Raw genomic sequence first — 24046 nt, forward strand, 5'->3', positions numbered from 1 at the left:
TACCCAGAGAGGAAAGGACGGTAGAAAGGACATTATCACTAAGCTTCTATAATGCATATTTATATAATAGAAGGAAATATGCCAACAAATAGACGAATCATGAATATGGTGGGGAGGCGATGGCCTAGTGGTATTATTGCTGGACTATTAATCCAGAGACCCAGATAACGTTCTGGGGACCTGGGTTTGAATCTCACCACAGCAGATGGAATTTGAATTCAATAAAATACCTGGAATTAAGAATCTAAATGATGACCGTGAATCCATTGTCGATTTTCAGAAAACCCATCTGGTTCATGAATGTCCTTTACGGAAGGAAACTGCCATCCTCACATGGTCTGGGCTACATGTGACTCCAGACCCACAGCAATGTTGACTCTGAACTGCCCTCTGGGCAATTAGGGATGGGTAATAAATGCTGCCTAGCTAGCAATGCCCTCATCCCATTAATGAATAAAAATAAATACTGAAGCCTCACAGCTGCTGTTTTATTTGCCAGCGTGAAAGACTTTTGCAGTATTCGTGCCGAGAGACAACCTTGACAATTTTGAAGGTACGATTGTCTGGTCCTCCATCAAATCAGCATGCTGTCACTTATGCCACTTTGGGCCTCAAATCGAGGACCCAGACAACCAACAGTAACGTGAGCCAATCTGCAGCACTACAGAGGGAATAACAGGCGCAGCTGGCAGGAGACTATACCCACATGCAGTACACACCATGCAGAGGATAGTTTCCTCATGTTTTCAGGCATTAGGGTTTTCTGTTAGGTTGTGATAAGCATTTGCAGAGTCTGCCAAGTAGACCTGATGGCCACAACTGACCAATGGCTGTTAAAATCATCATCACCCTCAACATAGTTCTTTTTGGATCCTTGCAGAGTTCTGCCAGAGGCACTTGTATAATTTTGGGTTATGCATAAGACAGGTGACTATTTTAACTTTTCCACCAATGATATCTGTTGAAGTGAGTAGATACTCAGATTTTCAGCTCTGGCTGGCTCCCAAAAGGGTGTCATTTGCGCATATGACAAACGAGGTACAAGGATCCCCTTAACAGTATTCAACAAGAAATGCTCTACTTAATCAATGTGCGTCTACTACAAGATGATGTTTACCCATCTGTATATGATACCAGGACAGCTGCCACATACCTTTGTACTGCAGAAGTCCCCAATTTCTTAGCACCTTGAAGTAGACTTACTAACTGACTGTTTCGAGACAAAGATACCCTTCAAAACAAGGCTGACAACTGTCAGGAACCCAACCAATAAAGAATCAGGAGCAATGCAATGATATGAACTAAATTTAGTATTATGAAAGCCATGTACTGCCCACTTTTCTTACTTAAGAAGTCGCTAGTGTGCTCATGATGAGCTTCAGATACATGAAAAAAAAATTGTAGGCATCCTTCAAACAAAAAAAAAAAAACAAGCAGAATCTCCACAATGGTTGTGGGTTTACTGCACAAGATCCAACAGCCAGGAAGGAGATTAAAAAGTAATAAGTGACAAGTAATCTGAATGATGCACTGAATTTACCTGCAATAACCCATGACTGGCAGAGAGGGTGCATAAGCAGACGCCGAATGCGAGCCCTGGCTGGGTGACAATGACTTGAAATAGGCAGCTGAAATCTCATATCCCAACAAGCCATAGTGCCATTACTTGTACCTTTTAAATAAAAAAGTTACAAAACAAATACAGAAAGCTTTACAAGCATCTCCATTTTCAATGCCCAAAATTATCACCTATTCCAAAATTAATACTTCCGACAATCATGTCTTTGACTGCAAAATAAGCCAAACAAAATTTTGCTACAAAGGCCAAATGTGTCACAGTTACATTTTACTGTTGGATCTATTTGCCCTATCCAAATGTTACTCAAAACATGCTACAGTGCAGAACAAAAACTTGACAAACAAATATGGGAAGTAATACTTACCTATACACAACCAGCATTGATGTATATCTACAGCAAAGGAAGTAGTGAGTCCAAGTCTCAAATCATGCTTTAATGTCCAGGCATTTGTTGATGATCTCAGATCCCAGCCAACTAAAGAACCATTTACAGTTGCATATGCTAAAACAGACTGTGCTCCTGCATTAAAATGATGAATATCCACCACACAGCCATCTTCTTTCAGGTCCAAAGCTCTTGGATTAAAAACATAGCAGATAAATTTGCATCAACATGAACATGAATATGAAGAGAGTTGTTAGCTTCTTACAGTAAGAGTTCTGTAAAATATCAATAAGACTGAGCAGCAGCATTGATTTTGCATCAAATTAGGTTTGGAACCAGGAATCATTCTTCCACTCTTGAGATCTTACCATACACTTATAAGCTCATCCTTCAATTCAAGGTCCCACTTTCAAAATTGAGATGTACCAAAGATGATTCAACATCACTTAGAATTGCTATCCTGTATCCAGAGTTTGAATTTAATCTGGCTCAGATTTATTGCAGTTGTCAGATAGTCATTCTGAATCATACTGTTAATTTCAAAATACCTTTTTAGCAATGAGATGAATTTAAGCACAATGAGTGTATAATTTCAATTGACAGAAATTACTCAGGAGTACAATGGCTGTGCTCAATAATGCCATCATAAGTTAGATGTTATTTTAGCACAAAATTGCTTATGAAAGTAACAATTTGATTTGAGATTAGAAGGCATTACTGAAAGACAGTTTATTCATCCCTTTCTCATTAGTTTATCAATCAACTGGCCATGGGGCAGGAAAAGTTTAAGCAGATTCACACAAATGTTAATTTGCAACTCCGAACATAAAGCATGTTACTTCAAATTTAAAATTTAAATGCGCATGATCTGAAAAATAATGAATACTACACGCGAGCTACATAGAATGAGGAAAGGAAAAATAGAACTAAGCAAGGCACTTTGATAACCAGGAAGGCTCCCATTACAGTTAGTTATTGTGCTGTTAACAAAGGAACAAGATTTAATTAGAGCAAGATGGAATCAATCAACATTGCCGAATGTTGTTTTATCATGCCTGCACCCAAAACACTTTTAAAAAGCCTGTAAATTCATACTGTTCATAATGGCAGGAAGCAGTACATGTTGAATCCATAACTATTAGGTGCATCGATTTGTCAAAGAAGGGACACATGGGCAACACAGTGGCTAGCACTGCTGCCTCAGTGCCAGGGACCTGCGCTCAATTCTAGCCTTGAATGACTGTCTGTGTGGAGACTGCATGTTCTCACCATGTCTGCATGGGTTTTCACTGGGTGCTCCGGCTTCCTACCACAGTGCAAAGCTGCGCATGTTAGGTGAATTGGCCATGTTAAATTGTCTGTAGTGTGCAGAGCTAGGTAGATTAGCTATGGGAAATGCAAGGTTACAGAATAGTAGGTAAGGGGCTGGGTGAAGGTGGAATGCTCTTCAGAGGATCGGTGCAGACTCAAAGGGATGAATGGCCTCTTTCCGCACTGTAGGGATTCTAGGATTCTAAGATTTGGCAGTTTTCCTTGGAAACTATGTGGCTACATCTAATATTGGGTGAATGTACACAGCTACTGGTTTTAGGTCATCTAGAAGACCAAGTGAAGCATTTATCAAATCTTCAAAGGCATCTTGTGAGGATCCATCTTTACAAAAATTGTTAATGCATTCGACAATGAACATTTGTACAACACAAAAGTCATTTAAGCAGTGCACTGCTCAAGGAAATAATCAAACCTTCGTACAACCATGATAAAAAAAAAGTACATTCAAGTATGCATATTCCATCATGCTTAGGAGGTTAATCATGCTAAAGCCAGAACTCAAAAATAAAAATAACAGTACTAACATCAGTACTAAATCAGCGTATTAAAAACCTAGCAATCCAATTATTTAATTGTCTGGCATACATGTTATAGGTGCAATGGTCTTCCTTTCTGTGGAGGAAAAGATAAACAAATCACCACAGAACCACAATCTGTTAAAACTTCCACCAACAGGGTTTTGGCCTTGTTAGTCTAGTACATGCATGTGTATTGAAAAATTGCAAGCATATAATTTATACCTTCACTACATTTTGGTAAATCGTGATGTTGCATGGTAAATGTTCTAAACATTTACTTGGAAGAAAAATATCTCAGTAGGATTGATTTCTATATGAAAAGAAAGGCAAATTTTTTGCCCTCTATAGTTTGTACACAAGCTGGCTGCCATGTAACAGTCCTTATGGGCAAATTGTGAAAAAAGAATTATGAAGTTGGTTAAACAGTATGAGAAAAGTGGAACATAGAATAGCAAGAGGCATACCATAGATTTCAGAGCACTCATAACTTTTAGTCAGGTGGTTTCTAAAACTGGCAACATTAAGCTCCAAAATAGATGCGTTAAATGTAGTGAGTGTTGTAAATGGTAATGGGCATAGGAACAGCTAATAGAAACAAGGAGCCATCAAGTTACCACAACTGTTTTTGAAAGCATTTTGGATAGCTTTACAAGATAATGTCACTTGAATTTTGATGAAAAGACAGAATTAGATCCATCACTGACAGAGGCACTAAAAAGCTTCAAAGTAAGATGTTGTTGTCATTTAAAGATTTTCTTCTTAAATCTTGGATAAGCAGCCTCGAATATTTGATGTTTGTGCTTGCACTACTGTATTGCTAATAGTGCGCAACAAGTAGAAAATTTTAAAACTATATAGTAACACAAGAGGAATAAAGTGGGACATAAAAATGCTGCTGGATTTCAGAAACACAACTCAATGTTTAACTGGAAGATGAAATAACAATAATAATGAGGAGGAGGAGGAGGAATGGGAATAATAACTATATTACAAAAAAAAATCCACAATGTGTCCTCCCTTTTATAAGCCAGGGATACAATCCCTAGACCAGACAACTTGTTTTTTCTTCATATGGAACAGCCCATTAAAGAATTTGCTAAGAATAATAATAACAATTCAAAAACTATTTTTCTTCTCTGAAACCAAAAAGTCCAGGGAACAATTTTATCTACTTTTATTTTCCAATAATACCATTGATTTCAGTGAATAGAAAAAGCAAACCATTTATTCATTACCAAACCTTTGAAAATACCTGAATATGATACTAACATGATAAAACTATGAACATTTTAGAGAATATGTACCTGCTCTGAAGAGAATGTATTTTAGGTGATTTTGGAGGTTTGTTGGCCTCAATTCCAAGGAGTTGGATAGTACCATTGTCTGAAGCCACAGCAAGATAATGGGAACCCTGGCAGAAGGCCAGAGTTTTAATTTTTCCTCCAATACGAGAATGTGTCAAAATTGATCTACAAATACCAATTCAACAAAAGGAAAATTACTCATAACAATTAAAGTATTAGTACTAAATAAATAAATCATACTCCGTAGAGAACTGCCTATTTGCTTTAGTTCAGAATAATGAGATAAACCCTGACTTAAATCAATCACATTTCTGAAGAAAACACCTCTTTACACAAAAAGGTGCTGGAAAGAATCTGTTGACGGTAGATCAATTAAAAAAAATTTAAAATTGAGATTAATGGATTTTCATTAGGCTGGAGTTATGCAAGCAAGATGGATCAATGGATGTTAGATACAGATCACTCATGATCAGAACAAGCTCAAGGGCTGGATGACCTTTATTATTCCTATTCAAAAATGTCGCATTGAAAACAAATCGTTTCAAAATACATGTCCTTAATTCATTCCGAATTGCTCCACGGTAGTAATACTGAAATAACAAAGTACAATTTGGCCAAACAAATTATAATACAGCTACCCACCAGAGTATTGTTAGGGAAACTAAAGAAAATCTTTTAATTGATCTCTACCCTGGTTCCAGTCAGTTTTGAAATAGCGAAACATTGGAAGTCTGATGTCTTAAATAACAGACTTAACTACATAGAAAAGTCAAACTCCTTTTGATTATATTACTATGCAATTAAATTCCATCCCCTAAATGGACAATCTTTAAAAAAAAAATTAGTATCAAACTGGCACGTCAGAATTTTTTTTTTTGAAAAGAACAGAAGAGAAACTTGCCAAGCCACAAAATATACTTATTTTGGAAAAGTCAGTCTTTCACAAAACTGAAATAAATACTATTAAGCTTACTGTAACTACCACAAAGCTGAAACTGGTTAATTATAAAGAGAATCTGCAATAGATTAAATGAAAAAGATATGACAAATTACCATAATTTGAAACAAGGTTTCCTGTACAATTCTATATTAAGCTACTTCTACATGAAATCTTAAATACTGTGAAGCAGTAATTTACAACGATACTAGTATTTTTTTTAGAACAGATGTTAATTAAAGTAGGAATAATTGTTTTCAAGTTGGTTGGAAAATAGAGTCATTCTAAAGTGAACTTTAAATAACCATTTTATGCATTCTTATCTTTATGTCCAACTTATAAATTTGATGACCATATTCCTGGTTTCTCTTTTCTCAGATTCCTCCATTTTGCTTGTAGTGCAGTTCTGGTCGATAACCAATCTCCATCTCCTCTTGTCAGTCACTCATTCATTTCTCTTCCTATCCAACTACACTTAAGCTTTCAACTCCACATCTTTCCATCTTTTCCGAGGTCTCTTTCTTTTCTGTCTGGCAGTCCCATGTCCAATCGCCTCACATTTCCTTCCCATTTCTGCATCAAGATAGCCAAAGTTTTCCAAATCACTTCGTAGCTACCTTCACCGACTCCGGTTACTAGCTCCCAATTTTTTCCTTCCTCTTTGTTCCACATATCCATCTGAGCATTTGCTTTAGTATCAGTTATTAGTACATTGTCATTGTTCTCTTCTTGCTGTTGGCCAAGTTTCTACTCAATATACGAAATGCTGCCCTAAAATCAGCCTTGTTATATAAAGAAAACTTCCAAATTTACTAGTTGGAAATTCATTTCAATTATAAAAAAATTAAAACCACATGCCCATGATTTGAGATTACAGTCAGACAGTTACACCGGAGACAACCTGTCTGCATACGCCACGCCAGGAACAGCAGCCTTCAAAGAGGATGAATGGGAGCTATCTCGTACACCATTAGCAAAGCATTCAGACAAGCATCTGGGATACTGGTGAAGACAGACCATTAAGCGTAATCACTTAAACAATGGAACTCTGGCTGTAGAAGGAATCTGTTCGGACATAATCTCATGTAAATGAGGAAACTGGAATACACTTTTCATGATCATATTAGAGTAAGCAGAAATGTGGAATAATCAGATCAGCTATGAATTTATTGAATTGCTGGAGGGGCCAAACCTAATCATCTACCTTCTCACCTTACTAATCAAGAACCTGTCTATTCTGTTTTAAACATACTCAATGACTTCGCCTCCACAGCCTTCTGTGGCAGTCAATTCTACAGATTCACCACCCTCTGGCTGAAGAAATTCTTCCTCCTCTCAGTTCTAAAGTCCTCCCTTCACTCAGAGGCTATGGCCTCAATTCTTAGTCTCCCCTATTAGTCATAGTTCTTCTAATAGCGGAAATATCTTCTCCATGTCCACTTTGTCAAGGCCTCTTAGTATTCTGTAAGTTTCAGATTCCCCCTCATTCTTCAAAACTCCATTAAGTGCAGACCCAGAGTCCTCAACTGCTCCTCATTTAACAAGCCCTTTATCCCCAAGATCATTAGTGAATACCGCCTCTGGGCCCCCAAGGGCAGCACATCCATCCTTAGATACAGGACCCAAAACTGCTCACAACATTCTAAGTATGGTCTGACCAGAGCCTTATACAGCCTCCGCAGTATAATGCTAACATTGCATTTACCTTAACTGCCAACTGAACCTATACGTTAATTTTAAGAGAATCTAGGACTCCCAAGTCCCTTTATGCTTCAGATTTCTGAAGTCTTTGCCTGGTTAGAAAGTAGCGTCATGCCTCTATTCTTCCTACCAACGTGCATAATGTCTCACCGCTCTATTCCATCAGCAACTTCTTTGTCCACTCTCCAAGCCTAAGCTTTACTGCAGCCTCTGTGCCTCTGCAACATTACCTGCCCCTTCATCTAGCCTTGCATCATCTGTAAATATAGCAACAATGCCCTCACAGTTCCTTTATCCAGATCATTAAAATGTATAACACGAGTAGCTGTGGTCCCAGCACAGACCACTGCAGACTCACCAGTTACCAGCTGCCCTCCGAAAAAAAAAACAACAAAAAAAAAACCCTTTATCCTCACTGTCTTCTGCTAGTCAGCCAATCCTCTATCCATGCCAGTCCCTTGCCAGGCTCTTATCTTATTTAGCAGCCCCTTGTGCGGCACTTTGTCTGGAAATCTAAATGGATCACATCCACTGGCTCTCCTTTGTCTAACTTGCTTGTTACCTCCTCAAAAGAATTATAACTTGATGCATGACCTCCCCTTGACAAATACATGCTGACTCAGCCCTATTATACTATGCACTTCCCTGTACTCCACAATCTCATTCTTAATAACGGACTCTAGAATGACACAGGTCTGGCTAACTGGCCTATAATTTCCAGTCTTCTGCCTCACTTCTTAAACAGGCATGTTACAATGGCCACTTTCCAGTACTCTGGGACCATCCCAGACTCTTGTGATTTCTGAAAGATCACCTATCTCCTTCAAAATCCTGGATGTAGTCCATCTGGTTTATCCACCTTCAGACCTTTCAGCTTCGCCAGCAACTTCTCCATCATGATGGCCACTACACTCACTCCTGTCCCCTCATGGTGGCTGAGAAGCAGGGCTGCGTGCAGGGCCTTGCCCAAGGCTCATCCACTACCACATACTTTCTTTTTGCCTGCTCTTTTTCTTGCATTTTTTTTCTTTACTGGAGTCTTTTGCGGTGGATTAGTTGGCAAAAATCAGCATGGCAGCTGGTGAGCTGTGTGTGTGGAACAGCAGCTCCTCAGGGCGACTGGCAGTAGTGGTGGCGTGCTCCTGGCATTCAGGACCAGTGGCGGCAATGGTCACCAAGCTCCTCCAGCTATGAGGCAGCAGCGACAGTGGGCTTTAAGATGGTGGTGCTTGCCAGGCGACATCAGAGGGTGGTGGCCGGAGCAGGACTCTTGGCGAGACAACAGCGGTTGCCTTGCCCGCCAGTAAAGCCAGGCACAATAAGTTGCAGAAGCCCAGAATGGGACTGTTGCCAAAGTGGTGGTGGAGCTAGAAAATCCTGGTTGCAAGGCAAGTGTGGGTTTGGCACATGACCAGGTATCAGCATTGGCAAGGTGGGCCCAGTGGCAAAGAGATGGCACCTAAAGAGAGTGACTAAGTTGGTATGTCCAGTGCAGGCAACAGAGAGGCGATGGAGGATTGTTGGCAGTGCAGGTGCCGTTTGTGAGCTGGCTCCGGGCTCAGAACTCTCTTTCAGCTATAGCTTTTATCCTTTTTATTCTTAAACTATTCAAAAATGACACCAGATTGTGACAGCTATTGAAGTTTTTCCACTGTATTTTACTATATTAGTGACCGTAAAACGCAAATGACAGTAAATAAATCATTCGTCATTCGTGACTTCTTGAAGTTCTGGTATGCTATTGGTGTCTTCCACTGTGAAGACTGATGCAATGACCCACCATTTCTTTGTTCCCCATTACCACCTCTGCACCTTCATTTTTTAGCAGCCCAATATCTACTCTTGCCTCTGTCTCACGTCTGGCTTCACACTAATCTTCACCACATGATATGCTTGTTCTTTTGCTTTTACGTTGTCCCTGACTTCCCTTGCCTCGTCCTCTCTTTAGTATGTTTCTTCTTCATTGTGACGAATTGCTGCTCTGCCTCCCCAGTTACCCGCAGAAACTCTTGCCATTGCTGCTCCACAGTCTTCTCTGCTCGGCTCCCCTTGCAGTCAACTCTGGCCCTCTCTTCCCTCATGTCTTTACCAGGTACCTTTACTCAATTGTAATACTATTACATCTGATTCAAGTTTCTCCCTCTCAATCTGCAAATTGTTTCATATTTTGGTCACCGCCCCCTAGGGGTTCCTTCAACTTAAGCTCCTTAATCAAGTCTATCTCATGACACATCACCAAATCCAGAACTGCATGTTCCCAAGTGGGCTTTACCACAAGCTGCTCCAGAAAAAAAGCAAACTCTCAGACATTCCATGAATTTCTTTGTTTGAGATCTGCTACCAACCTCATTTCTCTAGTCCAGCTGAAATTCCCCATGATTATATGTAAGAAAAGTGCTATTAAAAGTCTTTCATCTCCTGCAGTATTGAAGACACAGAACCATTGACCAAGTTTTTCTCATCACTCTTACTCTCTCCTCAACACATGACAAAGCTGGCAAAAGGCAGCGCCATGGCTTAAGCAACAACTTCCGAGAAGTGTTGACAGTGTGTGTTTCTGGATAAAGGGACATCCTCCTTCCAAGGGAAAAGGAACCAGAGGCAGGCTGAATCACCAAGGCAGTCTAGATGAGTGCTGCAAGAGGATAAATAATCTCTTGCAGCCTGCCACTGTCTACCAAATACTTCATGACCTTAATGAGTGAAAGTCAGCAAGCTAGTCACTGCAGAGGAATGTCACATAAGAATGGCTGTCAGGCATCTCCGGATGTACAATCTATGATTTGCATCTACCCACAAATACCACTTGCACCGGTGATGCTGTCTCCTCTTTGGCATCTGCCAGGGGTTACAATTAAAACAGAAAAAAGGAGCTACATCACACAGTTACTTGTGCACCACCACCCGACTGAACTCTAAATAGAACCAGGAAAATCTTGACATCAGAGCTTCTCACTGAAGATTTGCATGGGACAAGGACACCACCACAAAAGCTAGCTTTGGGAGGAGCACCTGATAAATATCAGACACATATCATATAAAGCTTTATTGATTTCCATCTTTAGCTATTTCACTGTACCCAGCCATCTTTTCACTCAGAACCTAATACCAGTGTTCTTATAAGTGCTGCACATCATTCAGTCATTGGCAGTCCCTCACAGATGAGAATGACTCTTCCACTCCGGGAGAATCCATAGGTGGCTGTACAGACCAACGTGGGTACCGCAGGCTCTGTTAAACTTGGGACAGAAGGTGATCGCGGCAAGGGGTAGGTGGGGCATTGGTATGGCTACATGCTCATTTCGCTGTTTTTGCCTGGCTTTGGATTTTCCCCCAATGGCAAGTCGAGGTGAGTTTTATTGTTTTAATTACTGAAAAATCTTGGTGTGGAAGAGATGGGGCCTACATACTGAAGGTCATCTGGCAACACTCTTCTGAAGTTGGTTTCATTTTACAAGAACCTTTGGGTTTGTCAATGAAAGGAAAAGTCCTCCAAAACTTGCAGCAAGCAAACTTTTCTTTTCTCGCTCAACCTTGAAAATGTAAGAAACAACCTTAAAGCAGGATCAGTTGAAAAAGATCTATGTCGTGTTGAAGTAAATTTGTGAACTTTCACAGGTCGCCAAAAATCAGTAGGCGGAAACTTACAGGGATTTGAACATTGTGGGCTATGGTGAGGAGTGTAACAGAATAGGATGACTAATGTCATGAGGTCCATCTTGATGCAAGATAGTCATATTCCATCTTTTATGCTTTTCAAAAGCAGCATGGCTAATTACAGGAAATCGAGTGACTTTGGGGAAAAACAGCCAAGCAAAGCTTTCAGGGAGACAAGAGATGGGAATTAATTTTCAATTACTGTGGAAAAGTTGTCTTTGGAAGAGACTATAGTTTTATAACATCAAATTAGCTTTGTGTTCAAACAAACAAACAAAAACAAACAGATGAAACATTCTGGAAATAATTGGCCACTTTCAGGTGACTGAATCAAACATTTTTACTAATGGCGAAACACATGCATTAGTGGGGCTCGACTATCACCATACCCCTTCCATTACATAGGATCAATCTAGTTGACATCCCTTCCTTTTCTTTGCAGCCACCTCACCTATTTATCAACGTTTTGTGTTGAACCCCCTTTTTATATTGCACCTCAATTTTATTTGTTGCCCTTTTTAAGTTGATTCCCCTTTCGAATTAAATCATGCATGCCTGCCCCATTTGGATTTGCTCAAATGAGCCAGTGTCACTGTCCCAATACCATTAACAAGTATGCGCAGTCAGCCTTCATCTCTAATACTGTAAGCTATTAATTGCGGAAGCCTGAATTCCAACTATAAGCTTTAATTGAACTGTTCAACAAGGTCAGCCTTCATCCATACCACTGTAAGCAGTTGTGCCAAAAATTTGCTTGTTTCTGCAGGAGAACTCAACAGAACTTTGGGTAAGCTGTCTACCCTGTTTGGGACCATGGTAGTTTCCAGTTCTTGGCACAAAAATTGTGCCTGTGAATGTAATTCCAGCTCACTGGGATTTTAATGCGCAAATGATGAAATGTTAATTAATACAAAAGAGGTTGGAAAAGCCAATCCACCGGAAAGTTTCCATGAACTGAATAGCAAAAGTTTAACTTGCAATCAGGAAACTGACATTTCGCCTTCCACCCATTTAAAATCTCCCATCAGCCCTTCTAAAAGACCTAGAAGATTCAGTCCCGAGAACAGGTTCCCTTTTTCTTTCTCACTCCATTCCATCAAGTATTTTTGAAATAAAAACAGTGCTAGAGAAATTCAGCAACTCTGGCAGTATCAGTGAATAGAGAAACACATTAACATTTCCAGTCTGAAGACTATTTTTCCGAAGAAGTCATATCAGAGTCAGAACATTAACTCTATCTTGCCACAGTTACTGCCAGGCCTGCTGAGTTTATCCAGCACTTACCGTTTCTATTTCAGGTTTCTTGCATCAGCAGTATTTTGCTCTTATTAGATGTTTTTAGAATCTGTCTGCTGTTTTACCAATTTGTTAACAAACAGATTTAAAAACAAAAATTCAACCTAGCATTGTCATCACGAGAAGAACAGATTAAATCACCTTAATGCCAAATATGCAGGACAACTGAATTTGCCCCAAAAGCAGCCAGGTCAAACTTCAAGAGCTGAATGTCCTTTAATTTTACGTGACTCTAAATTACTTAATTTATCTTCCTCACTCTGTAACCAAATTGTTACATGTGAATTTTGAGAGCATGTGCATGTCCGTGTGAAAGTTGGAGGGTCGTTTTAAAAATAATTTACTTATATTCCGTTAAGTACCATAAAAATATCCACTTTTAAAAATGCAAGAAAACCTGTCTTATTTTGTCTTTTATGATCACAGCATATAAACCATTAAACACTCACTATATTGATAAATCATGTCCTTTTATAAAATCTGTTGCAGTCAAACAAAAAGTGGAAAGAAAAGAGAAACCAATAGACAGCTCCTAATCGGATTACTACAGCTAGTTTTTCAACTATCTTGTAGGTTCTTCCTCTTAGTTCAGGGATAATTTTGTTATAACGCTCCATCACACTTCTAAATACTCCAACTAGGACTGACCCATAACTTAATTTCTACTCTTCCATCTTCAACCACCACTGATCCCAGGTACTTGAAATTACTCACTTTCTCAAAGTCTTTATTTATAATCTTTTGTACATTAGAAACTCAGGAGTAGGCCATTCAGCCCTTCGAGCCTGTCTTGCCTTTCAGCGAGTTGTAGCTGACTTTGGTCGACATCCCTTAATACTATTGCTTAACAAAAGTTTATCCTGAATTTAAAATTAACAACTGACCTAGCATCAACTGTTGTTTGTGGAAGAGAGAGTTCCAAAACACTACCACCCATTCCATGTATAGATGCCTTGTAACATTAAAAATTAAGGCCAGACCATTCAGGAATAAAGAGTATTTGCTCTACTCCTTTTCACTAGGCTTAATTTAATAATCCATATATTAGTTCTTTGAGCCTCCTGATCTTCATGCCCAGTGTTCCAATGCTTTTTCCAGTTCCTCAGTCATGAAACTTCCACATCACATAGCTCCATGTAATCTGCAAACATCAATGATGGCACTTGCTGTCTCATTTGCTCAGTTAGAACATCCACAACAAATCAAGAAGGGATTCAATATCAACGCTGGTGTGATCCAGCTTTGGATTCTGAGATCTCATTTGACATTGCTTCTTGCTCTTATCTGGCATTCTTGCATGTGTCCTTTACAGTATGTAGTACAAGTAATACTTTTCAGGGACTCCAGAAATTCAACTGCATTTTCAGACCTCCTAAACATCCAAGTCACAGTTCTTTTCCCGATCAAATGCATATAATCTTGATTTAAAAGACTAAAGGAGCTGCAGATGTTGGAAACCAGAAACAAAACCAAAAGAGAAATTGCTGGAAAAACTCAGCAGGTCTGGCAGCATATTCTGGAGAAGAGTCATTGGACGTAAAATGTTAACTGCTCTCTCTCCAAAGATGCTGCCAGACCTGCTCAGTTTATTCAGTAATGTGTTTTGGTTTTGTTTCTCAATATAATCTTGACGTGCAATGGTCTTCCCAATTTTTTTTATTAATCAAAACAAAACTGGCATCCAGTGGCAGTTTTCTTGTCATGAATCCAAACTGAACTTACAGATTTGTACTATCCTTCACAATCATGTCCTTGTTCACATAGTTATGCTTAAAAAAAAGCTTTGAGAATATTACATTGATACCTGGTAGTTGTTGTCTTTCCCTCCATCTTCTGACTGTCCCAAATTTTCACAGTGCCATCATTTGAGCAGGTAGCAAAAATTGAATGTTCATCAGACACCCGAATTCTGTTTACTGCTGATTTATGCTCGTGAAGATGTGCAACTAGAAGCCCTTTGGGGTGCCAGCCTAGATGGACAATGAAACTCCTTATCAGAGCATAGAAAAAAAAAAATCTCAATTCTAGGATATTGTTCCTCTCTCTCCAAGCACACAAGTATTCTGGTAATACCTACATCCTTGAGAATGCTCAATACAAATTACAAATTTAACCATATGAACTGTGATCGTTGATATGTAACATTAGACTTAACAAGTAAAAATGGATTAAAGTTGGTCAGCTGAACTCAGCATGCACACAACATTATAAATTATTAGCACAAGCTTCCAAGCTATCCCACCATTTAATAAATGATTAACCAGACCGTGGTTGAGGCAAAGACCTCTGCATCATTCAATGGAAGAATGCACAAATATTGAAGCAGATGAAGATAACAGACTGGAAAGTTGGATTAATTTTGATTTATTTTGATTTATTCTTCAAATAATCAGAACAGACACTAATAGGCAACATTTGTGTCATAAAATTCTGCAATTCAAAAGGTATAATGAATTCTTTAAAAAAAAACAGAAGCTATGTTAGTGTGATGTACGATATCCACACTTTATTTTGTGGAGATTTAAGTAACTTAATTCTGTAACTTACCCCCTCATCAACATGTATTACTACAATGCAAAACTTTTAGACAATAAAGTTCATGTTCTAATGACTATCTAGCACGTACCACATAGTGGTAATAAAACATGAAAAACTAAGCTCCAGCTATTTTTATTAAACAGTTTTCGATTTATTGATTGGAGAACAAATATTTTCTAAGAGCTTTCTGTCTGCTTTTATATTTAGAAAAAAGTCTGTAGCTAAACATGGATAACATTCCTCCATGTACGTTACAAAAGAAATATTCAAAATATATATTCAGAGATAGTAGGAACTGCCGATGCTGGAGAATCTGAGATAACAAAGGTGTAGAGCTGGACGAACACAGCAGGCCAAGCAGCAGAGACGCAGGAAAGCGAAACGTCAGTTTTCCTGCTCCTCTGATGCTGCTTGGCCTGCTGTGTTCATCCAGCTCTACACCTTGTTATTTCAAAATATATAACCCTGTTCTGGTCTCGATAGCACAAACAAACAGAACAGGGTCACGCTGCATTTTTTACCATTATTATTTAATAATGATACCTGATAGGAAGGATATATTTCCTTTCCCTTTACTCCTCAAATGCTTTCCGATCCTTCAGAGAAAGCATAAAATCATAAAACTAAATTTAGACATTAAAATTTAAACATCTAGCACTAAATGGATTAATTAACATATATCCAGCCAAATTGATAAAAGTTAAGGAAAAGGCTTTGGGGCTAGAAAGTGGAAGGCAGAGGCTGGTTTGAAGGTGGAAACCAGCAGACCCAGGTTTCCCTCGGGACCTGTCAAACTGAACAATTGATTGAAGGCTAGCCCAGTGTTAGACTCTGATGTCAAAAGACTGGAGCCAGTCAATACTGCCACAGTAAAGGGTAATGGGAGGTCAGAAGCAAATAACACCAACAGGACAGGAGTGGGTGGGTACTTGGGCATGTGTGCATGCACACGTGAGGGCACAGTTATCAGCTTCATGAAGGAGATTGAAAGTACTGACTTAGAGGAGGGAAAAAGGTCAAGAGGAATATTCAATCATGGGAATGACTGAAGCAGGTAAACTGGAAGCAAGTTAAACTGACAAGTGAAAAGGCTCTTGTATTCTGAATCTAGCAATCCTGGCTTTCCTTTATCTCCGGTTTTCCCCAAGGTCACAAAAAACTCAGTCAAGGTTAAAAATGTTGGTTAAACATGAGGGACCTGGATTTTCTTAAGCAGTAGTGAATGAAGCAATTAGAAATTTACCATCTTAACTCCTCTAAAATGACAGCAACTTCTGCAATTTAAAATGCCTTGTTAAACATGAAAACTGCTGTCAGTTTGATTAATTACCTTTGGGTGCACCGTTGGAAGTTCCAGCAGACTGCAATCAAATCAACCTAACACTACTAGCGTGAACTTCCACTTTAACTCCATTAGTTTCACTGTTAAAAACCTTGCAAAAATTTATGCCTTACTGCTGAACCACCTTTCTGGTCATAAAACACTAATTTTATAATTGTGTCATGCTAGTTGCCTCCACATGATTACAAACATCCACATACTAAGAAAATTTAAAATGTTTGTTTATATTACTTCAGCAACTTGGGGGTTTCTGTAAAATGATGATAAAAGCTACTTTTATTCTCTTCACATACCTTTGGTAAAAATTTCTGTATGATTGGCTGTTGGCTCTGTTTGATGGAGGCCTGGGAGATTCCCTTTGTTTGGTGCCAGATTTAAATTAGTTTCAGGAAAGGTGTGAAATTAATGCCAAAGACTTTATGACTGACTGTAAAAACTGGACCAATACACAAAGCCAAACACCTCCTTCAGATCGATTGGTTGCTCACACAGGAGGTCCCCGATTTACAAATGCCTGACTTACGAACCGTTGTACTACAAATACAAACGCATACAGGGATGTAATTTTAAAGACCCAACAAAAACATTTCCTGTACTTTCAAACAGCTGCTTTACATTGTCCTGTAATGTGTTCCAACTTGCGTACAAATCTACAAAACAAATGGAATTCAAAATGGAAGCAGGTCGCAACCTGGTGACTGCCTGTACTTGTCCCATCTACATTAATACCGGAAGTGGATGGGTTGGAGGTTGGATTCAGACTTTAAAATTATCTAAATCGACCCAACTTAGCCCATTTTGGGTTGGTGTTGGTGCTTTAGCTTGTAATCCACGTGATAAAAGCTTAAATACTGAAATTGCATTTCCTAATTAACAGGATAATGATTTTGATGAGCTGAAGCAATCAAACTTTAAGTGTACTAATACTAATACAAAAAAAAAACTAGCTAGTTATCACCCATAAACTTTTAATTTGCACCATGTGTAATGATCATATCCTTCAGATGTGCTAATAAATAAAGAAACCAAAGTGAAATTGATTTAACTTTAAATAACTTATTGCCTTTGTGTACCTGGTGGTGGAGGCTTGCTTTCCCATTCAGCACTTTCCATCAACTGTTTTGCCATTCGTTCAGCATTGCACTGTTCGCGTTTCTGTTGAATCAAATGTTGGAGCTCAGTTGCACACGTAGTAATGCGTCTCTGGTAAGTAGGAGGCAATACTGGGGCATTTCCTGCTTGCAGAACTGACAAGGAGGAAGTGGTCTTCCTTGTTAGTACCCCAGTCCCTTCAGACACCTTAAAAAAAAAGTGAAAATATAAAAGGGAGTTTGAATTTTTCAGCATTAAATCATTGAGTAATATTAAAATGAAAGCCAATGACGTTGTCAGACTACATAGAACAACCACATATCACAGAGAAACAGACAAGTTTGGCCCAACTTGTCCATCTTTTGCTGCAGCCAACAGACTTCCATCACAACATTCACCCTCAAGAAACATTCACTTTTTTTTGCTTTCATGACCATATCTGCAAAATTATTCAGGTACTAATCACTCTTGATGGAAAGAAATACAACACAAGTTCTGATCCTGCTTTTACACAGTTTGTTTAAAATCTTTAACACCAACTCAAAACTTATTTAACATTTGTAACATTTTCAGTGCCAGAGAGGTTGACAGGCTGTCATCGACACTTATCACATCAACAATATGGCATTTGCACTTGTGGTATGTCTATTGGGCAATTCTAGAAAATTTGGGAAAACCGGGGAGGCCAAGTGCTATAATCTGGTTTTGCAAAGCTAATAAACTTAGACATCAAAAGTTTGGACATTCACATTTAATTCTGCATCTACTTGTCTAAAGTTGCTGCAATACTTACTCATGAGTAACAGTGAACACATTTCACCTTGTTGTAATTTTAACAGCAAATTCTGGTCCAATATCAAGTGTTTTTATAGAAAAATGTTAGAAATAAGTAAAAACAGGATTGACTACAACCCTCCAGAAATGCTGCTTGTATAAGCATACTCTCCAATCGACAAAATAAGGTTCATCAAGAACTGCAACTTTTTTTCCTATTACAATTATTGATCAGCATAGATCTCAAAGTAAAAGTATGAAGACCCTTTACAGAAAAAGGGATGTCAAGTGGAAAACCTTTTCCTGTGGTCGGGTTAACTATTTTCTGTATTGCAGCTTAAATTGAAACGTTAAAGCAGATGCAGCTAGTACCTTTCTAAAGGTAACTCGTCTTTTTTTCAAAGTTTCCAATTAGTTGTCAACTAATTCTGATAATCACTATCAGCTAGCCAGTACTCTCAGGTGTGGTTCTTGCCCCATTCCAGACATGAGCAAAATATCCATGATGATACTCCAGGGAAGCACTGATGGATTGCTGCATGACCAACTTTCAAATAAAAGGCAGTGTTCATTTTTAGGTGCAGGTAGGTGAGTACAAAGGCTCCAATTCAAAAAAAAAATCACAACAATTACACTCGCAGAATAGCAAACAGGAGGCTATCCAGCTCATCAAGTATCAATCAGCTCTTTAAAGAGTAATCCAGTTATTCTCATTCCCTTGTTATTTATCCAATATATCTACATTTCATTCCAATAGATATTTATTAATTACCTTACGAACAATACTACTGAATCACATCCAACAACCTATCAGGCAAGCACTTCAAATCCTAAGCACTCGCTTCATAAGAAGATTTTCCCATGTTACTGCTGGTTCGTTCATCGACGTGGACATCAAGAATCCAATTTCTGGTACACACCAGGAGTCTCAAGCATGCAGACAGGCCATCGTCCGCTTCTCTTTCTTTTTTCCTTTTTTACTTTACATACTTAGGGTGAAGAGTTTGGGACGGCATCAGTGGTTATCTCGGCACAAACTCGTGGTGGAGGACAGTGAGCCCTGAAGTGACGTCAGCAAGGTAGGCCCAGCAACAAAGAATGGCTCCTGAGGATCAGTGACTTCATCATTGGTTAGGTCTGGTGCTGGCCCAGCAAAGCAGTGGCAGAAGGGCATCATGACAACGTCAAAGAGGTGAGCCATGGCAAGAGACTCCACCCTGGCCTGCACTAGACCTACCATTGTCAGAGACGAATTGGCCCAGCAGCAAACGCTGGCGCCTGAGGATTGGCAACTTCGACACTAATTGGGTCTTGCAAGGCAGTGCTGGTTCTCAGCCAGCTCACATGGACTTCTCTTTGAAATTTTCCTCTCATTCTTAAACTATCAAAATGGCACTGTATTGGGGTTCTGATTGAATGTTTTTCACTATTTTATTGTATTTATTACTGTAAAATACATGTGACAATAAAATCATTCATTCAAATGGACAGCTTGCTGCTCTGGGTTCTTTAATGGCCACTGCAAAGTCATCACAATGTCTGCACTGATCATGGGTCCTGTGACAGTCGTAACAGGTAAACCATGTGACCAGGTGGTAGGCAGAAGCAGGGAGGAGGCTCCAAGCAGTAGAGATGCAATCGCTAGCAGGATCCAATCAATCGGTCAGGACTGAGGAGAGCTCCTGAGGAGCTAAAGCAGCTCTGGACATTAGCTGGCAATGTGTTAAGAGTGAGAAGAGCAGCCGGAAGTGTCTCTTTATAACTAAAAGTGCTGTGACTATCTCTCAAGAAATTGGGAGATCATTGAAGTCTCAGAATCCACTTGATAACTGAAAGTGGGGACAGAATTAATTTGCAAGCAGTATTTGCAGAGAAATACTGGAATTCAGAGAAACCTTAAGGCAGTTCGGCATGAAACTGTTTGAATTGTGCCCATGAAGTAGATATTGTACTGTGGCCTCAGGAACATATAGTTCAGTTTCTTTCCCTGAGACTAAGACATGAACAGTCATTCAAGCAGACCATGACAGAGTTTCAAGCATAGATCTTCAAAGTGAAGAATTGGGATTCATTCTACAGGAAACAAATTTTTAATGAGATTTGGGGTCCAACAATGCCACTCCCATATGGGCCTGTTGCTGAGAAATCTTAACTTATTGCTCACATTAATTCTGGATATATATGTAGATTGTCTAACTTTGTTCAGTAAAATAGTTTGTTTGTTCAAAACCATGAAAGCTCGTTTTATTCTTTTAGTAAATACCTGGGATCTTAAACTTCATATGCTTTACATAAAAATGAAGTTCCTGATCCCTAATCAGATTGTAACAGCATTTGGCACGTGTCTGGAATCATAACAATGTTACTTAACAAGGCTCATGTTTAATGTGGTATTTACAATTTGACTGCTTGCTACATTCACAGCTTCCAGCGGTTTTACAGTCATTGTAACACAACCTGGTGGGATCTAGGATGGGCTAGGGCAACAATTCTCAAAATATGGGTCACTACCCTAAATGGGGTCATCGTTTAAGATTTTGGGGTTGGGAATTTGGAGACTATAACAGCTGTTGTGGAGCACAGACTCTGTCGAGAAAGTCCTGGGCCAGATCTGAAGTCCCATGATACAAGCACCTTTTTTCTCCCCACCCAGCTCAAAGGGAAGGGAGGGAAATGAACAAGTTTCACATAGGCAACCTCAGAGACATCACATTAGAAATAAGATTTCCATCAACACCAGCTAATTGCTCATTGGAAGTCTAGCTTCCCAGGCAATTTTCGCAGAGTCAGCTGCATTAAGGCTTTGTATGGTCCTGATCCACAAGTTCAGTTTATGCTGCTGCACTGACTATCTTCCCAACAGAAAATTTGGGATATGAAAATTTAAAAGTATATAATTTTTGTGTGTGTGAAGTTAGTGTGCATTTTTAATAATACACGTTGTGCTGCTATTATCCTGCTGCTTGGTTTTATTTTGACACCCACCTCCTGCTGAACAACAGAAGTCCATCTTCCTCTCCCTTCACAGCTCTCATACACTAACTTTTCACTCTATGGGTACGGTGCATCTGTGGCACTAAAATGTGATAACACACAAACTTATTCCCTCTGCATGCGCGCATAAGCGCACACATCATACATCCCACACCCACACAGGAACTGCCACTGGATATTTGAGAGATTAATATTGCTGAGGAGGAGTTTGGGATGGCTGTGAAGATGGTAAGATGCACTACCTTACCAACCTGTCCAGAAACCCGGGGCCTTACTGTTGGGGTCTCACTCTAAACCAACTGGATCTTTGGGGCTACGACTTTTTCCGGAGCCAAGAACCCACCACCTGCTTCTGTGCCAGTAAATTGAGGCGCGAAATAGGTACTTTAAAAATAAGAGATCTGCTACCAAAGGCAAAAGCTCCAAGTTGAGCCTGGGCCCCCATGCCAAAGGCTTGGGCTCTGGCACTTTGCACCTTATGCAGTTCCCATTTTCCAGGCCTTGCCAATGTTGTTATCAAATAGTAACCAGGAAATAAGTAGTCAGTCAATGCTATGCAAAGTAACAACAGAGAAAAAAAAAAGTTATTTTAAATTCAATAAAGCACCTATTAACCTGTTGCAAAGCTGGATTAGTAGTGATCATCCCTGGTGAAGACTCCGATCGTAGACTCTTTCCAGTGGTATTTTCTTGGTCAGCAGGAGCTGTAAGGACTTTAGGTTGAACAATATTTGGAGGTTCAAGAGAGCCAAACATGCTCTTCCATTCTTCATTCAAATTTGAGTCTTGTTTCACATGTCTTCTTGCTGAAATTGAATACCAGAAGACAAAATTTAAGTTTGGCTGTGTAATTAATTTCTAAAATCCTATTATTGATGAGCTATGAATAGGTGGACTTCAAACTCATAACTCATTACAACTATATCCAGATTTTTAAGTTTGATTTTGTACTTAGTTTGGCGACAATTTGATGTATTCCAATTGAGAAATGAACTTCTGATCTTAAGTCTGCTATACTCTGACTGAATTTGGGCCAGATTTTTAAGCCAGTCTGCCCATATCAAAATAAGGTCTGGCACAAGTGACCATAATTACACATTTAAAAACCCAAATCAGTCTCATTCCTCAGGATCAACCACTGCAAATGTTAAAATTCAAACAAAGAAAAATCAAAAATTGTTTAAATGGAACCTTAGCAGAATGACGCCTCAAAAGGCAAAGAACATACTTGAAAAAAAAATCAAGATATTTGCTCAATTTATTTACTAAAATTGAGCTATCCTGAAACTCAATCACATAATAATTAATGCTGGGAACTCATCCGATACCCAGGTACGTGCTGCTTTTAGGACAAACTATTTTAAAAACCCCGTAAGTTCTGCTGAAATCAAATTCTAATAAAAGGAGTATAGTGAATGTTAAGCTATATTATTCAGCACATATTTACAAGAACAGTGTTGCAGGACTTTTTATTTTATGCTCAAAGACAAAAACAAATGTACATTGATGTTGCAATTTCAAAGGTTCAATGCACTAATTAATGAATGTCTTCCATCAATGTTTTCAATAATGTAGCACAGTGGTTTACGAGTCATATATGGAGTTTTGAAACAAGTTCTCTCATCCAGGAGTGGGAGTGTCTAAGAATTACAGAACCATGGGTAGCTGCTGCAAATTTCTATGTTGAAGTGTTTTTCAACATACAGATACAGGACAAAAATGGGTCACAAACAAGAGTTCAAAAAGACACGCATCTGTATTTAGTGACTGTTTTAAGAGTCACTATATTGACTAGGCCAACAAAGATAGTGTTGAACACGGAATAGAGACAAGCCAGTTCCTGCTGGAAATTTCTAGCAATTACTAGGACAAAAGCCAACTCTATCTCTCTATAATGTTGCATCTTCAATCTGTAGGGACATTGCATTCAAGCCAGCACAAAAAGGAATAGATGACAATATGCCTACCTCAGCTAATTCTGAGCAAAGGAAACCGTCAACATACATTGTGCATGAGATGGAGCTAAAGATTCCACTTCAAAAACAGAAAAGTGCTGGAGAAATGCACCAGATCTCATAACTGTGGAGAGAAAGCAGGGTTAACATTTCAGGTCTGGTGACCCTTCTTCAGAACTTCTCTCCTCAGTTGCAGCTAGACCTGCCATGTTTTCAGCAATTTCTGTTTTTGTTTCCGATTTCTAATATCCACAATTGTTTCATTTTAAAGATTCAAGTTATCTGCTACAGAACACAACAGAATGAGACCAGGACATCAAAATCCACCATGTGAGTCAAATGGCCAAGGCACTCAGCCCCAGACTTGCAACTGAAACTGGCCTGTTTGAATTGCCTTTAGTTGTATACTTACGACTTCAATCTTTTAACACCAGAGCAAATCAACAATAAAAGCTGCTCTGGGCTTAGCTATTCATGCCTCTAGTTCTGAGTTCATGCAAAAGTATGATTTTTGGAAAAAAAAAATAAAAAACTGTACTTTGCCTGCAGACTGAGTCAATTCCCAAGTTACAACTGCTGCACCTTCAAATGCAATTCTACTACACAGAAGTTTGACAAAAAGGAGGGAGACAAATGAAAAGG

General features: G+C 39.1%; 1 protein-coding gene across 1 annotated transcript in view; it reads right to left on the minus strand.

Annotated features, from left to right (window-relative positions):
• Window positions 1-374: 374 nt before the first annotated feature.
• pik3r4 (phosphoinositide-3-kinase, regulatory subunit 4) overlaps window positions 375-24046 on the minus strand; it is a 58948-nt gene continuing 35276 nt past the window's right edge. Inside the window, exons 10-15 of the mRNA XM_048615301.1 lie at window positions 22065-22255; window positions 17663-17888; window positions 14514-14679; window positions 5119-5283; window positions 1944-2155; window positions 375-1672 (exon numbers count right to left, since the gene is read on the minus strand). Coding sequence (XP_048471258.1) covers window positions 1347-1672; window positions 1944-2155; window positions 5119-5283; window positions 14514-14679; window positions 17663-17888; window positions 22065-22255 — 1286 coding nt within the window. The 3' untranslated portion in view covers window positions 375-1346. The remainder of the gene's footprint in view (window positions 1673-1943; window positions 2156-5118; window positions 5284-14513; window positions 14680-17662; window positions 17889-22064; window positions 22256-24046) is intronic.

This window comes from Rhincodon typus, chromosome 2, assembly GCF_021869965.1.
Source record: "Rhincodon typus isolate 14 chromosome 2, sRhiTyp1.1, whole genome shotgun sequence".
NCBI lineage: Eukaryota > Metazoa > Chordata > Chondrichthyes > Orectolobiformes > Rhincodontidae > Rhincodon > Rhincodon typus.